Source organism: Pezoporus occidentalis, unplaced genomic scaffold (assembly GCF_034315485.1).
Source record: "Pezoporus occidentalis ecotype Australia unplaced genomic scaffold, CSIRO_AGI_Poc_V1 ctg45, whole genome shotgun sequence".
Classification (NCBI taxonomy): Eukaryota; Metazoa; Chordata; class Aves; order Psittaciformes; family Psittacidae; genus Pezoporus; species Pezoporus occidentalis.
Genome location: NW_026915780.1, coordinates 8,696,360 through 8,713,964, shown reverse-complemented (window position 1 = coordinate 8,713,964; position 17,605 = coordinate 8,696,360). Strand labels below are relative to the sequence as shown.

Below are 17,605 nucleotides of genomic sequence, written 5' to 3'. Positions count from 1 at the left end.
GCCTTTAGGCTTGGTTTAGGTCTGTATTTGTCAGCAATTTATCCTGCATAAGCCCCTAGCATATTTTATATGTGCCTGGTGTGCATATTTAGCATTCTAGAGAAAGATGTCTAGAGCCATGCATAAATATCTAAGGTTTTCTGATGTATGCAGACCACGTGCATATACAGCAGTCTAGGCAACTAAATAACAAATAAGACAACAGATGTGTTATCTGCCACTTTCCAGATGCCCAAGTTCCACTTTCACTACTTGAATCATGTTCCGTCTATTATCCGGGATGTGCGTGCTCTCACAGACACCTGGAATGTTCGTCACCTGGGGTAGCACTGAAGTTGTAAAGTAAATACAGAAGTAAGATGTGAAAGTAGGCAGTGGCACTTCTGCTGGATGTTCTTGTTGCTGTCCAAGTCTCCCAGAATGCATCACTGCTTATGGAATGGAACTTGCTAATTTTCTGGTTTAAGTTTTTCTTGCATCTGTAAGTCTCTTAGTTGCAGTAGCAATTTCTGTTTGATCATGCTGCCAGCTGATAGGACAGAAGAAGGAGAGAGCATAGGGAATATGATTTAGGAATGTCAGGAATACTGATTATCTACCTACAGAGTTTTGGTTTTTTTTTAACTATTGCCACTGCTATTTCTGAAGCAGAAGTAATAATCCTTTATATTTCAGTTTGGTCTAGTGAGGCAGGGGAAAAAGAGGAATGCTCTGCTCAGGTGTAAGAAAGAGCTCTGAAAGATCTTGCAGTTGTGGATTACACCTCAATGGGAGAAGAAAGATGTGAGGTCAAAGAGGAAAGATCTCTCAAGAGACACGATGGCAGTGACTCTCGGTTCAGTTGTGAAATTCTGCATAGAACTTGAAATACATTTAGGTACATTATAGTGTTTTACTTACCTTGGCATGTAAATTAAATCAGTCAAGAACTTTTATTTACAATCAGATCAACATCTTTACTGGTAACATCCGTCCTTTGCTCAGTGCAGATGGCTGGGTTGTTTGTACTCTAGTATTCACCTAACACCACATACTTATCACAGCTGTAGTCTGTTCATTGTTAAAATGGGGTTTGTTAAAACTGATAGCATAGAGTTTACATGAGGAAAAGTGTTTACTTTCAGTATCTTGGGATTTTTACAATGATGGGAGCAAGAAATGTAGATTCATCCAGAAACAGGCAAAGGCCTATGTTCCTCAAAATCTGCTTTTTCTCTTGGTAATTGTATAGAGAGGAAATTATAAAAATTAACAGAATTTTTGATGTAATTTTACTAACACATTCTAATTATTTTTTTAAGAATTAATGCTTTTTATGTTTTTTAGGCTAGTTTTCTTAATGGCTTAGAAAGTAATAATGAAAGTGTTTTCAGTGTGCATTGAACGGCATTGGAGTTTTGAATGTGCTACTTGCATCTCTCTTTGAATTGCCTAAAGACATTGATCAGTATCAGCAATACAGATTTTAGCGGATGGATTATTTATCCTATTTTTTTCCTGAACTTTGATGTCAGTGAATTGCTGTTATGTGTATTTATGATCTACATTGGCCTAGAAATTAGTAAACAGTATAGCAGCTGCTGGGAAAAAAAAAACCAACAGTTTTATTTTGACCAGTTGGGCTGTTTTCTGACCCTATGTCAAAGAATTGACTTTGAACAGTATAGACAGAGATTTTGGGTAGAACAGAAGAATGTGGTGAGTAGTGGTTTTTATAGTTCTGGGGGGTGCATTTCAGCAAGGTAGAACAATTGGGAACTACGGACAATGATTAGATGACAAAGTGAGAAAAGAACATGGTGAATTTTCTCAAAATGTGAAGTTGTTGCTGCTGAGCTATTCTTTGAAATGTTTTAACAACAATAAGTCATTGAACTAATTATCTCTTTCTTTTTATTTCATTCTGATTTATAGAAAATTTCACCTTGGGTAGGTTTACGGAAGATCAATATCTCCTACTGGGGATGGGATGACATGTCTCCTTTTACCAATACAACTCTGCAGTGGCTTCCTGGAGAGCCAAATGATTCTGGCTTCTGTGCGTATCTAGAAAGAGCAGAGGTGGCAGGGCTGAAAGCAAATCCATGCACTGCAATGGCAGATGGTCTTGTGTGTGAAAAACCTGTCGGTAAGCCATCTCTTATACTCAGTTACAGTTACTGTCATGATTAGCAAGCTTGTTTGGGTTTTCATTTAGTTAAGAGGAATTTTTTGACAATTTAGATTAAATAATTACAAAAAATATGTATGTATTGTTTTAATCTAGAGCTTTAATATAGAAAACAAATAATATTCCTAAAGCATGAAATAGTTATTTGTGAATTAGTTTACATGACTTAGTTTGCATTACACCAGAAGTCTTGTAAGTTGCCTCTAAATCAGTAGTAGTCAGTGACAACAGTGATTGGGTGATTGTAGTATGAAAGTGAATGTGTTCAACAAGTCTTATGTTCAGTGAGATTCGGAAAGAAAACATATTCAACATTTTAGTGGTCTGAAAGGCTGACAAACCAAAATCCTTATTTCTATCTTGTAGGTTTATTTATGGATGAGGACGACTATGGCAAATAGTCACTTGACAGTTCAAATTAGCATTTTCATGCTCTGATTGTCCTATGTTTCTCTTCATAGCTGTGGGGTTGAGCACATGAAGTTCTTTACCCCTTCAGATTTGTTTTGCGCATTGTTTGTGCAAAACTGGAAAATAACTGCATTGTTGGTGTGTTGGGAACACTGCCTGTCAATCTAATGGTGTTGCTGTGAAATTGTCCAAGTTGTTAACCTGCATAACAAAAGTGATCTAACCAATTCTTTATTCTCTTCAAAGCAGTTCCAAATAGTGATGTCATTGTAAAGTGTACATAGTACGTTTCTTGCTACTGCCATCTATAATTCCTAAAAATGTAATCTTTCAGTGTTCTTAATATATCTGCAGATGAAGACTGGTTTGAGAACTTGGCTGGTATTGAATATGAATCAATAATATATAAAACCATGTTAATATATAGGAGGGCTTGATCCCAATGTTTCACAAGGCTTTTCTGCATGGAAAATATAGTGCTATGTATACTCTTGTGTTCCTACCTAAGAATTACTGTGCTGTTGTACACATAACAGTTTTATTTTAAATCAAAGCGCAAATCAGGAGTTTTAGGGTATACAAGCTCTTTTTATGTGTTATGAATTTCTGAGAAGACATACGCCATTAACTCAGTCAGAATGTGATCTCTAATAGAGAAAAACAAACAAAAAATACCTGAACCTGAAAAACCCTTAACAACTGAAAGAAAACCCCTCCGAAACAAATCTGTTCTGCATTGAACAATATTTCTTTAATTACTTTCCCATTGGATTCTAGTTACTTCCGTATGTACACTGTATGGAAAACTTTTAGGGGATAAGTCAGTCCTGAGTAGAATATTTTTTGCTTATACACTGTTGAAGTAATGAGAATGATTGATAGATCCAGAACTCGACTGTACTTGTTATAGGAGTTTGAGACGTATTTTGTCATGGATGTGCAAGTAAACAACTAAGCTGATGTTACCAGGCAATGAATATTAAATTATATAAGTATATAGATGAAATTGCTGGGAAATGTTTCAAATGGACTCTTAGAGCTATAGTGTGACTCGTGCTGAGTATTACTTAATAATTTTTATAGAACTTTATTATATTTATATATTGTAACATAACTTTGAGTGAAAATATTCATGGCTATTTAAGGACCCAACCAGTTTAAGAAGAGTTGTTCTAATGGAACATGTCATTAAAGGAAATTGAATCTGTCTTCAAAATTATAAATGTGATTCTTTTCCAGTCAGTCCCAACCAGAATGCCAGACCCTGCAAAAAACCATGCTCCTTGCGAACGTCGTGTTCTAACTGCACGAGTAATGGTATGGAATGTATGTGGTGTAGCAGCACGAAGCGATGTGTTGACTCAAACGCCTATATAATCTCCTTCCCATATGGACAGTGTCTAGAATGGCAAACTGCCACATGCTCCCGTGAGTATCTTAATGAACAGCAATCCTATTAAATATACTGCTATATTTGTTGCCACTCAAAAGTGCATCTATGAGTAGGATTCATCACTAAAGATAAAAATAATTTCAAATGAATGTCTTTATATAGCTTCCAATCTGAGCAGCCAATACTCTGTGTGTGTTTTCTAGATACAGATAAAATACTGGCAATTCTTTTCTGATGAAACATTTAGTCTTCTGAAACAGCAAAAAGTGCTATTGTTTTCAATAGACTTATACAACATTAAGTTATTAAAATAAATCATAGAATAATACACCTCTTTATTTAATAAGGCAAGACAAATTTAGTGTTTTTAAGACTCTGATTCATTCTGTCAGGTTCAAAATAGTACATTTTCCTAGCATGCAAAGATGAAAATAATGTTACAGTCATGATAGTAGTAGTAGTCTTGAGAATATTGTAACACAGACGTAAACAAATGGTTTTGGTCTTCCTTAGATTCTTCTCACTTGCCAATGCTGATTATTAACCCTTGCAGATTATTTATCCTTCGTGGCAACAAGGAATTCTGTTAGGCCAGCAGGCCCATAAAGATGTGCAGGAAACTTGTCCTGTGTGATCAGACTGGGTCAGGCTGTATTAATGTTCAAGGTTGCTCATTTCATTCGTTTGAGGTAAAATACAAGTGATTTGTTACTTTGTCAAGCAGTAAAGGTACTTCCCAGGTGTCTTCTTCGGAAGCATATTTCATCAGAAATTGATACTATGCTTCTCTAGGAGAGTAAGAAACCTACTCATTGTACCTTTCAGTGTACCATTCAGCTGAAGCTACTTCTTTCCAAGTCTGTAGTGACTGGACCTGGTAAGTTCAGGAGCATTCAGTTCCAATGTGTATCAGTGCCATAATTCATGTAGATGCTGGAGCAAGCTGCCTGGTGCCTTAGATTTTTGCCTCCGTCATGGTTTATTTAGAGCAATTCCTCAGTCACCTTCCTACAGAAGACTGGTTCTTAGTATTTTTACCATCCTTTAAGATTTGACTCAGTATTTTCTACTTGTCTAGTGGGACCCAAACTTAGTATATAGGAATTCTGAAGTGTACTGTTGAACTCTTGTTGTTGTGCTTCTCTGTGAGAGTGTTTTTCTAGTTACTTCCAACTTCCTTTCCCTTTTTTGATATCAACATCTCTGGAACATTTCTGGATACATTGTGGCAGGATGGATGACGTTGACAGCAAGAAGCAACTTGCTGCAGGGTCCTAATAACATCATGATTCCATTTAATAGATTATGGATACAAATGCAAAAAAATACAAAAGGTAGTTACTTGATTTCACCTAAGCCTCAGGAAAATATTAAGTAAGGCCCTGCCTTGTCTGTAATAGGAACCATTTATATAATCTTATTTTAGGAGAAGAGAATGACTATATGTATCAACCCCCTACATATATCTGGGTTAAAGGAAACTAAAGTGTAGGAAAATTTTTCTTTCAGGTAAAACTGGCCAAGTCCCTTTATTCTTCTTAATTAATAGATTCCTTCTTTATTAAGAGAATCATCTTAATTAAGAGATTCCTTCTTTATCCCTAGTACTTGTAGAATATAATGAACCAGCACAATGTTGATTTGTTCTGCTAAACTTTTATGCTTAGTTAGTAAATTTTTGGTGTTAATACAGATTCTGGAGTCCAGGTGTGGACTAAAAGTAGGGTTAACATGGTCCTTGGGTCCTTATGTCCTCTAAACCCAGCCGTCAGCCCATGTTTGGCGTAAGAATAAAAAATAATAGGAGCAGTTAATTTCTTGTCCTATATATTTAGGATAATAAGACCATAATTGTGTAAAGGTTTCTCTCAACAGTTCCGTAAACCTTTTTTTCACTCCTGTAAGGACTCAATTTTGCAGCTTCTAAAATAATGAGTGTGTTGTGGTGTAAGATAAGTAGATTGGAGATAATATTGACACAACGCATATGCACCATGCATAGCTTTTTAAAATAGCATGTATTATGTCAGCCTGAACTTTTAATCATGTTTTTGTTTGAACATCATGAAAAATTGAGTTTGTTTGCAGAACACACGAAATTGTTCTTAATATAATTGTCACTTATATCAGGTCTGTAAAAGTTTTTATTAAATGAGGCAAACAGGATTTGCTATGTACTAGTGCATCATTATGTAAAGGCAGTTTTGTATGAAAACTTATTTTCTATTCAACAACTTAAAAGAAAACAAACATAAAACCACAGTTGTGTGCCCATAAGCAGGTTTGTTTTTTGTCAGAGTTTTAAAGTTTTAGTCATTTTGCATTTAAGCAAGAAAATGATTGTCCAAATGTAAGATGATTCAGGCGTTGTTTTGCTCTGAATGACTTGAAAACTTTCATAAATAGATGCAACATTATTGCTGCTGAGGTAATGAAGTATTAAGTGGATTGTCTTATGAAGGGGTAGTGTTTCTACTTGAAGAACGGAAGTAACTATATCTTTAAAATTAATTTTATTTTGATTCTGACTGATTAATGAGGTTTTGGATGTTTTACTCTGAATGAAAAAAAATCGCACAAGCATGTATGATTTCAAACAGAAAATATAACAGCTGAGAACTTCACATTTATTTTCACAACTTGGCATTAAAATGAAGAACGCTGTTTTATTGGTGACATTTTGTCATTTTAATACCTGCTTGACAAAAAGTTGCATTCCACTCTTTCCCCACATCCTTCCATCCATTATGGCTTTTGATTGAATAGCTGGCAGTTGAGCAATCTTGGACCACCTCTAGAATTTCAAAGCAGGAAAGACGTTTCTGCTTGAATATACTCTTTTTCCATAAACAGTAACTTCTCTGCTCTCCTCAGTGTTTCAGCTGAATGCCACTACAGAGATTGTCTGAGGATTTTCGCTTTTGGTTCTATCTTCTATGAAGAAGGTGCAGTTGATACTTCAGATCTGTTTTCTCCTAGCTTCATAAATAACAGCATGAGAATTGCTTGGATCATTTACAGTGCATCGCTAAAAGGGCAAGACAGTCAGTACAGGATGGCTCTCTTTCTTTTCCTGTTGATCCTCTAGTGTATTCAAACCAGAAAATTTGTATCATTCAGCTTCGGATCTGATGAGGTCTGGTGTAAAACTGATCCTTCACATGATTGATGTTGATTTCCAAGAACAATTGAGATACCTGCATTTCCTTTTTTCCATATTTGGGAAACTTCAAAAATTTCCTTCTTCCAAGTCTAATGATAGAAAGCTCATGCTCCAGCTTTCTGCACTGTTGAAGTCCTTTTGAGATCACATTCAGGTTCTTAACTGCCTGTTTTCTTGTTATCTGCATACATCTTTAAACTGCTGGATTATTTTTTTCTGTGACAACTTTCATAAATTTTAAACAATTTTAATAATTGTTGAAGTCTCAGTAGCTGCCATTATTCTGCTGTCAGTTAATTTAATTGGAAACAAAATTGTTCTGCTTAGTATACTCTTTACAACATGGATTCAGGTATTGCCTTTATGGTGGTCCAAGTAGCTGAGATCATTAGTTGGATATAGTGTCCTGGCTGCAGCTGAGCCACATTAAGAGGTTACACTCATGTAGAAGCCCTTTGAGTGTCCTCCAAAGAAAACCCCACATATCTTTAAACTACTTTCTTCCTGGTACAGTCTTCCTGAAGCTCGTTTATGCTTTTAAAATTTATGTTTTAAGTGCCCGCAAACATAATGTGACAAGAGACAGGGCCCCATAGTGATCAATGTTCTAACGATTCTGATGTTAGTTTGATTCAGTATTGCATCATTAGTTTAAAAAGATGTAGCAGAAAGAGCTCAAATGAACTTGAGAACAACAGTGGTGTTCCTGAAGGTACTAAATTGTTAATTTTTTGTTAATAAGAAATAGCAGTAACTTCGGCGTAGTCATTTTGATTCTAAACAGGCTTAAAATATGAGGCAGACCGTTTCATGAGAAATTAAATAATTTAAACATAGTGTCTAGGGAGAGACTTGATTTTTAGTATGCAAATTAAAATGCTGATTTATTCGTAACAGATGAGACTCTGAAGATATAGTTCAATTAAATAGGATGGAATTATGACTTGTAGCTTAAGATCCTTAAGTTTTGGGAAGATGCGTACTATGTTAGCTCATTTCAGAAGTTCTGTGTAAGAAAATTGGGTTGTATTTGTGGATGAATTCTCAGGTGTGATCCCAGGATACTTTGTGCCACCAAAAAATTATAGTTTGAATTATGGGTTTAAACTGAAACACGGTAAGTTCAGGTTAGATATAAGGAAGAAGTTCTTGACTGTGAAGGTGGCGAGGCACTGGCACAGGTTGTCCAAAGAAGTGGTAAATGCTGCACCCCTGGCGGTGTTCAAGGCCAGGTTGGACAGAGCCTTGGGTGACATGGTTTAGTGTGAGGCATCCCTGGCCATGTCAGGGATTGGAACTTAGTGATCTTAAGGTCCTTTCCAACCCAAACCAGTCTGTGATTCTATGAACTATGGGAATGGTTGCTTGCATCGGGAAAATCCGTAATATATGCATAACATGATATATATTAATACGAAGCATATAATGTATATTTTTATCATGAGATTTGCCTGTCTCATTATTTTTGTTGATTTGAAATCTTTGTTGTGACATTGTGGTGCACTTTATGATCTTTGAAGAAGTACAGCTTTTAAAGAAAATGTAGATACTACTGTTACTGAAATTTTTAATATGCAGAAGGAAATAGAAATGTAAAATTGGGGTTGTAAAATCCCAGTGTCTCATTTAGAAAAAAAGCAACAAACCAAAACTCCCTCTTGCATTAATATTATACTCCATGTAATGCAGCTCAAAACTGCTCTGGACTGAGGACGTGTGGACAGTGTTTGGAACAGCCTGGGTGCGGATGGTGTAACGATCCCAGTAACACTGGGAAAGGGCAATGTTTGGAAGGATCATCACGAGGCCCAATGAAGGCAGTTGGCATGCACTCTAATGAAATGGTGCTTGATGCTAGTCTCTGTCCAAAAGAGAAAAACTATGAGTGGTCTTTTATCCAGTGTCCAGGTAAGGCCTGCGTCCATTCTTTCTTTTGTATGAAATAAGAAATGCTTCTCTGTTTAAGTATCCCAAATTAACATAATTATTTTGAGCAATACAGATAACATTTGCATGAGGAATTTGTATTTCCAGAATATTTCCTAAGTATGGAGTTTGTTAGCCTCTTGTTTACTGAACACAAATGTGCTTCCTGTCCTGCAAAGTCGCATGTGAAATTTCATGGAAATATTTTAATCGAAACTGCCATTTTTTTTTTTGTAAATAAGTTTCCACACGTCCCGTTGTTTTATTTTTCAAATCTAACAATATGAATTTGCTCTGGCTCTTGCTTTCTTCTGGCTTCTGTATCCATCACAGGAAAGCTCAGCTGTGGAGACATTAGGTAACTGATGATGCCAGGAGGTGTGAACTTCCTGCATCCCTGGTGCTCGCATGAAAGTCCAGCTGACTGTGAGAACAGGAGGCTGCAAGTCTCTGAGCTGTGCCTCTCAGTCCATCTCTTTCACATTTGGTGTAAATAGGATGTATGCTTTTATCATCTTAAAGAGAATCTAAATTTAACTGATATGATTATAGTATTTTAATCATTGCAAAAGAAAGCAAGATGTCAGGTGCTTGAAGAGGGTGGAAGCTGAGCTGGTACAGCTCAAATCCTGAAAGCCCTGTGAGAAGCAGCAGCATAGTAGTGCAGGCAAATGAAAAGCCCACTGGGGAGTTTGACAGACCTGCAGTGGTAATTTACAATAAATAATACCGTTTAGAAACTTTTTTTTTTAGAATAAATGGTGTAATTGTGCTAAAGGCATTTTTCCAGCAAATGTTCCTACTGCTGATAAATTTGGGAGCTGGAGCTTCTCTAGGATCAGAGCTCTTATGGGTACGTGCAGCAATGTTTGCTCTGATGTATGTGTACTAATGTATATATATTTATATGTAACTGTGTGTATCACTGCATTATTTAGAAAGCAGAATCTCTGAATAAATTTTTATTTTGGTAACTTTCTTTTTTTGATGCAGACATGGATAGTAGATATTTTGTAAAGTTTTAGAATAATGAAGGAAACGTAAAGCCAAATGTAAATGGTCTTAAGTTCAAACTGAAACATTCCTGACTATCTAATACGATTTCCTGAACCCAGAAGCCTCTAGCAAATTCCTGGAAATAGGAATACATTTCCATACATTACATTGTATGGGAACTTCATTACTTACTCTGTTAGAATACAGCCAGGCTTTTATTTTTAGTAAGTGCAATTATTAGACTTTCACTGCAATACACAGTATCTACCATCGGTGAAATTGTGATGGGTAATATACTGGTTGTCTAAAATGTTTGAGTTAGCAGATTTTACCCTCTTATTGGTTTAATATTTATTCTTTATGGATAATGTTCTGTAATCATTCTATGTTCTAACCAAGCATTCTCTGAAATTTTGAATTTAAGAGACAAATTAAATTTGATTGGTATAGGCTGTAGGCTTTTACTTAAGCTTTACATTTTCTTAAAATACTGTCTGTAATGGATTGTATTTACAAAGTTTATTATTCTTACTGCAGCAATCATTTGATGTTCTTGAAATAAGATAGAATTGATACCAAGGCTATATAAGCTTATGGAACCGTTTTTAGTTTCAACGAAAGTAAAAATAAATAGCTTATAGCATGTAGCTTTAAGATTATTCTGTCTCAGTGATGAACAGTTGGCTAAACCATTCATGTTTGTTCATGTATGTACTTAGTTTTCCTTGTGGTTTGTATCCATCTTCTTTATAGTGCCTTTGGGCAGTTGTCTTGGTTATAAGTGTTTTAAGTTCATTATCATTCTCTGTTCGAATCTTTAAAGGTAATATCAGGTAGCCCAAGCTTGTCTTTAAAGTCTAAATTTCTCTGAAAAGAATTGTGAACTGATTATAGCTAGTTAGTGTAAAACTAGATGAAGCATCTTTACACTAAATCCAGAGTTTAATGCAGGCACACATTTTATATATTTTCCTAGTATTAAATATTTTCTTAAAGCTAGAATTATCAACAATTTTCAGCATCACCAGCCATTTCAACTGAGAGGTCAAAAGCAAATTAGACATAAAATCGTTTATATCCTGAGCAGCCTCACTTGAAGATTCAGCTAAATCACATTTGTATGCATGAGGAAAATAACTGTTGCTGCTACTGATGTACATTAAAATCACTTAAAGAAAAAAATTACCTCTAAAAATTGAAATCGTAGTTCTCATTCAAATGATCATTACAGTGTCTCATTATTTTAATTACTATTTTAATTATTTAATAGTGATGTTTCCAGTTTGATTGCACTTGTCTGTATCATAGGAAATTGTTGAACTGTGCAATTCGTCTGGCTTTTAATTTTTCTCAATGAGATACATATTTTTAGGAAAACCAGCAGATACATACTACCACTTTTGGTGTGCTGTGGCAATCATAGATAGCTTTGGTTCTTATTATATATCTATTTTTGAATCAGTTTTAAGAACTTTTCCATTTACTTTGCCTTAACAAAGTGTAAGAATTAAGAGCTATCATATATGAACAGGTAGTATAATATGACTAGCAGCAAACTAGAATTCACAATAAGAAAATTGATTAATTACGATTGCTATCCTTTAAATGACACAAAAATTCAGGAATGCAAAGTAAACCATTAGGGAGCATAGAAAATGTATAAATCAATGAGCCAATAGTTGGATTATCAGAAGGAAACATTTTCCCTGTATTATAATCCATTCCGTATGTTATCATCTTACTCTGCTTTAATAGAACACCTATTTAATGCACCATCTCCTTTTTCTCTTGGTTTATTGGGCTGCATTTTTTTTTTTTAACATTTCCTTTAATATTACACATAAATTTTATGTGTAAGACATGAATAAAACCCAAAATGGAGCTGCAATTCACGGTCTTTTGGTATAGCTTTTTCTGAGAAAGGCAACAAACCACACAATGGTGAACTGCTGGAGGAGCGCACCAGAGAGTTGTCTAAAAATCAGGTATTCAGAGGAAGAATGTAACTTGTAGCTTCTAAAAAGATTTAGTCAAGGTAGAAAACTTTCAAGTAATATAGAAATGTTTGATACTTGTTTACAAGGTTCTATAGGCATAACTGGAGAAAAAGGAAGAGATTGTAAACTTGGGAGGTTTAATGGTTCATGAGTTTTATTTATAGCCTGGCAATGGCTATAAATATATAAGTTACTAAATTCTAAAACAGGTCAAAACCCATTTAAATCATGCAGTGACAATATCTTTTTTTTTTTTTTTTTTCCTGTAGCCAAGACACCAGTCACTGGGACGTTTAGATTAGAAATCCAAATTAAAAAAATACCCTTATGATCTTGCTGAGATATAGCTGTCCTCTCCTGAGTGTTAAACATCCTTTGCCAGTAAGGGATTGAAAGGTTTGACATGGTCTGACATTTGACAAGCTGCTGTAATTGACAGATTGCTAATCTACTGAGCACTAGGAGCTCTGGGGTCCCACTCTAAGGAGAGGTCATCCTTCAAAACCTCTTAGTTGTTCAGCCGAGTTTTGGCAGCAGAATCGATGACTCTGGTAGAATTCATGTTGTGATTTTGCTGCAATAGTGGTCAGTAGTTTTTCTGAGTTTCTCCAAAGTGCTGAGCACTGGAGTGCAGGTGTGGTGGTGTTTGACAAAAAGCAGTTTTATGCTTCTAAGGTCAGGTATAAAAAACGTATGTCAACAGGAGTCCAGTTCTTTTTTACTTTTAACCAAAGTCAACTGCAGCGAGGAGAGACTGGAGCTGTATGATGTGGTCCTCATGTCCTTAAAACCCTATAGTGTGCTAAAGCTAATGTGAGGGTTAGAACTGTTAAAAATTAGACTATCTTTAGTTAATCTTGTAAGTTCTCTGTCCCCAGTAGATGTAAGGTTGAGTGTGAGTTGTTCATGTTCTCCACTACAGTTGCCTGTCAAATGCTTCACAGTGGATTGCATATAGGTGTGGAGGTTTTAATTTTGTCTCAGTTGGTGCCTTACTGCCACTTAAAAGGTTTATTGAGTGACCAGGCAGCATTTTAAAGCTATGAGGATTGGATTTAGTCCCTCAAAAATAGCAAAAGAAGACTTTCTCACACACTTCAATCTCATGTGTCACTAAACTGTTAACTTTGGTGGTCTTTGGTCTGAATTCTTGTTTTATCATAATGCCATTTTAAAGTGATTCTCTGTCAAAACACAAATATATATGCTGGTCATTAGTCAGCAAAATAAGCTACTGTAATTTTGTAATAACATAGGAAAGACTTTGTTCTCAAGAGCAATTTATAAATGGCTTTTTTAATGTTATATTCTAGCCTGCCAGTGTAATGGCCACAGCACCTGCGTCAACAGTAATGTCTGTGATCAATGTAAAAACTTAACAACAGGAAAACAATGTGAAACATGCATGCCAGGATATTATGGGGATCCCACAAATGGAGGACAGTGTACAGGTGAGTTGTTCTGGGAGGAAAAAAGAGTAATTAAAGTGACATTTTATGTAATGTGAATTTAACTTCTTAAATGTAACGTGAAATTAACTTCTCTTTAAAGGTTAAATGTTTATTCATTTTGCAGTTGTTTTTTAGTCTGGATACTCTAAGAACAAGGTGGTAATTTAAAGATGCTTTGCTAGTTAGGGAAGGGAGCAAAAATAAACACTCTTGTGGGAGCAACACCTTAAATCCTGATATTTCAGAGGCATAGTTTAATTCCATGTAGACAATCCTATTAAAAGCAATGAGAAGGTACTTATAAATGAAGTTCACTACCATAATGTCTGATAACACTGATTTACATAAATGTGTAATGCTAGTGTAAAAGCAATGCCTTTAACAGACCAACAAATCTGTATAGTTCAAACAGAAAGGCCTGGTACACTGAGGATTGTAAGCTACCCTAAGCTATCCAATCTGTTTTTGTAATTGCTGCATTGCATTGGAGGATTCTCCTTGAAGTGAGAGAGAGAATGAAGTCCAGTACTCCAGATGGTTTATGTATATTGCAATAAAGTGATTTTAAATCTGACAGTAACCCCTTCCCTTATAGCTAAATATAATAGGGGAATGAGAGATGTTAAACGTGAAAAGTTATTAAGGTACTTCAGATTGAATCTAGGAGGGTGCTAGAAAGTTTTCTCTTGACTTTTTCTTCTCTATTATTGATGTTTCTTTAACTAGACCTTTGCTTCTCAAGGAATATTTATTCATTTCACTTGTTATTCAGCACTTCAAGATGCAGTAGTCAATGCATAAAGCTGCACATCTGGTAAACTCAGGCACAATATGTAGAAAGTGTGTTCAAGGGAATGGAAAGATTAATGTCTACCCCTATTGACAATTGCACATTCCACTGGCTCTTTATGATGCTTTAAATAATTCTTAATAGTTCTCTTATTTCCTAAAGTTGACAAAATGTTCTTTTGCTGTCTAGATCACCTTTATGGCAAAATGATGTATTAATATAACTTTTCTTCTTCAGGGATACATTAGCTATCAACCAAATAAGCATTCCATCACCTTTAGTGAATTATGTATGGTGCAGTAATGGCTAAAATCAATTGATAGGACCAGTAAAATTATAAATTTTATGACTTGTTTTTTCAACCCTAGTCTGTAAGAATGCATAATTTTATTGAAAGGCAGGATTTTAACAGGAGCTATTTAGGCTAAAGAATGCTTTAAAAAATAAAGATGATAATTATTTTGAGGCTTTATCTGCATTGGTATATTGTATTTTGCAGTATAGAGCCCATAAATCTGTTTAAGTCTTTAAGACGTTTTGATGAATTGGGTATTTTGTACTGTTAGATTTTCCTTCAATATCAGAATTTTTGTTCCTTGGAGCTCTTGAGTTGTTTTTTTTTTGAGGATCAAGATGGAGAGCTTTTTAAAGGAAGATGAGGATAATGACTATAACTCTTAAGCAACATCTGTAATGCTATAATATTGTTCATATAACAAGTTACTCCAGTTACAAGGCTGTAATGTGGTTATGAATTAGTGAGCAGTTGAAGCTGGAAAAAGAGGTTGTACTTGAATTCTACAGTTGAAAAGCAAAGTGGTGCACACTGGGAGAAAAGCTAAGAATTATTACTTTGTAATGTACTCATGATATATGACAAGGAATGTTTTTCCCAGTGTCCTGACAAAAGCATGCAGTACATTTAAGTATTCTGCTGTTGTGATATATGTACTTCTAGGTAAAATCTGACCTCCCAACTTAGTTTGACTGTTGGTGATACAGTTTCAAAAGATTTGCAAGAAAAACTTCCTTTTGTTTTCTAGGCTGGATTAGCCTTGTTGGTCCTTAGATCCCTGATAATCTTGAAAGGAAGGGGAAAGAGATGCATAGCAAGTCTTTCAGTCCTTGGAAAACTTTTATTCCTTCACTAATTCTAATCCTTTCCTAAATCCTTCCTGTTTATACTTCTAGGAGGTCACTCAAAGCTCTGAAAGAAACTGACTGTCCAACCCTGAGTGGTCAGTTCTTTTCTGACTTTTGTCTAGGTATGGGAACTCTGCACAAATATAAGTGTATTCCTCATTCTACTCAGGGGATAATGATGCCTTCACAACTGTCATCGGATAACTGATACATTCATAGTGGTATAGCATAGTGTTACATTTACAAATTACTGTGGGATGAGTAACAGTTTTTAGAGGAAAAAAGTATAATTCATATTTCAGAAGGTGTTGAATAGTTGTGATTAAAGAATGGATGAAAAATTTGACTTTTCTGGATTTCTGCTTACTATAATTGCTGATATTTTTAATAGCTTTAAAACAAATGTAAGGACCCTCTTTGCATCCTGATATGATGCAGGTTTAGTAGATATGACAGACCTAAAAAGAAAGACGAAGAAAAGATGGCGGCATAATAGCAGGCTTCAAATATGTGAAAGGAAGCTGAAAAGAGAATGATAAAGTGCCTTCCCCCCACATCCCTGTTCTGGTTGAGAAAGGAAGTAATGGGATTAGATGAGAAATACTAAGGTGGAATACAGGGAAAACTTCCTACTAGCTAAATGATAAAATAGATTGCCTAAAAAGTGCTGTGAAATCTGCTTTGTCACCTACACTATATTCTTAAAATCTTCAAACTTCCTGGCTTTAGAAAAGGGCAGTGGACTGAGTAATTCCATGTGTTCTTCTCCAGTCCTGATTTTCAGAGGATTATTGGGAGTCTGAGATCAAGAATGCTTTGAGTAAAGATAAATATTTCCATTATATAAGAAAATGATCTATGTATAGCAAAATGACCATGGATATTTACCATACTGTGAGTGTTTAATGTTTCTTAGTCATACATATTACTTATTTTGGAATCTGTAGCATTTTTGCTATTGTGGTGTTAAATAGCTTTCCATCTAAAGCAGGTTTACTCTGTGATTGACGCTCTAGTTTATTTTCCCTGTCAGAAGTGTGGCATGTTGGTTGTTGAGGGGCAATATTTTGGCAATGATCATATTTCCTACCATTAAGTGATGAAATAATTTTTTTTTCTTAGAAAAGCATGCCTAATTCTAATTATTCATTTAAATTCTGTCACTTGAAGTATCTCTACAGGTAATGAGTTAGTTTGTATTCTTGGTGTATACATGATCTTTACGTTAAGTAACCCTAACGTGTCTTGCAGGGAAGATGTATACACTCCTTCGATTCTTGATGACGTTTCATTTACACATATCTAGTTTGAGTTACTTAATTTGACTTATTGCTGCATTCTATAGTAAAATCAGTAATAAATTGCAAAAATCTTTTGTTAAAGTTATGTGACTGCAATTTATTACAGTTCTTAATACTAATTAATATTACTGTTCTTAATATTAATTAAACGTGGTTTCAGGTAGTTATGATGCCTGTGACTTGAAACAGGTAGCTAAAATACAAAACTAAATTATATTTTTTTACATGATATTATTGTATATGTTTAGTTACACAAAAAGATTTGCATTCTTTGTTGGAAATAAATGATACACAGTGCACCACTTAGTAAGTCCAGGCCCTTTGTGCATGCTTCAGAGCTGTAAGCTAAAGCCCCTGTATGGCAAAGTGTATACTGATAGTACCATCAAAGTTACCACCTAAAATTACAGCATCCTTTTTAAGGGTTGGCTCAGTATGCAAGAAGACATCAGGGAAGCCAGAGGTGAATTGAGAATATGAGGGAATAGAGTGCTGTAGCAAGGAACAGGTTTTGTGTTCCACACCAAGCTCCAGTTTTGTTGTGGAACAACACCACCAAACTTTTCTCTGATTGATTTTGAGTGCAAGTGCATGAGCAGCCTTGGAGTGCTAAATGCAGTGCTGTCAGTCTGTGCCAGAAATATCTAAGGATTCAAACCCTCTAGTGATTTAACAGAATAAGACACACTCGCACTGTGTTGTGATAAGTCTTAGGTGAGAGGTGCACAGCTCAGGCTTGTTTGCTTCTGTAAAACAAGGTAAAGCTGTCCAGATGTAGGAAACATAGGAAGCCTTGTAGACTGAGATGCTGAACAGTTGTAGGGCAGATAATCCAGTCACTTTGATGTTGCTTGTGGGTATTTC

The 17,605-nt window shown here is 35.3% G+C and overlaps 1 protein-coding gene across 1 annotated transcript in view; it reads left to right on the top strand.

The window, feature by feature from the left end:
• ATRNL1 (attractin like 1) overlaps positions 1-17,605 on the top strand; it is a 516,200-nt gene that overhangs the window by 121,028 nt on the left and 377,567 nt on the right. The window contains exons 16-19 of the mRNA XM_062635366.1: positions 1,915-2,128; positions 3,821-4,009; positions 8,827-9,045; positions 13,370-13,507. Coding sequence (XP_062491350.1) covers positions 1,915-2,128; positions 3,821-4,009; positions 8,827-9,045; positions 13,370-13,507 — 760 coding nt within the window. The remainder of the gene's footprint in view (positions 1-1,914; positions 2,129-3,820; positions 4,010-8,826; positions 9,046-13,369; positions 13,508-17,605) is intronic.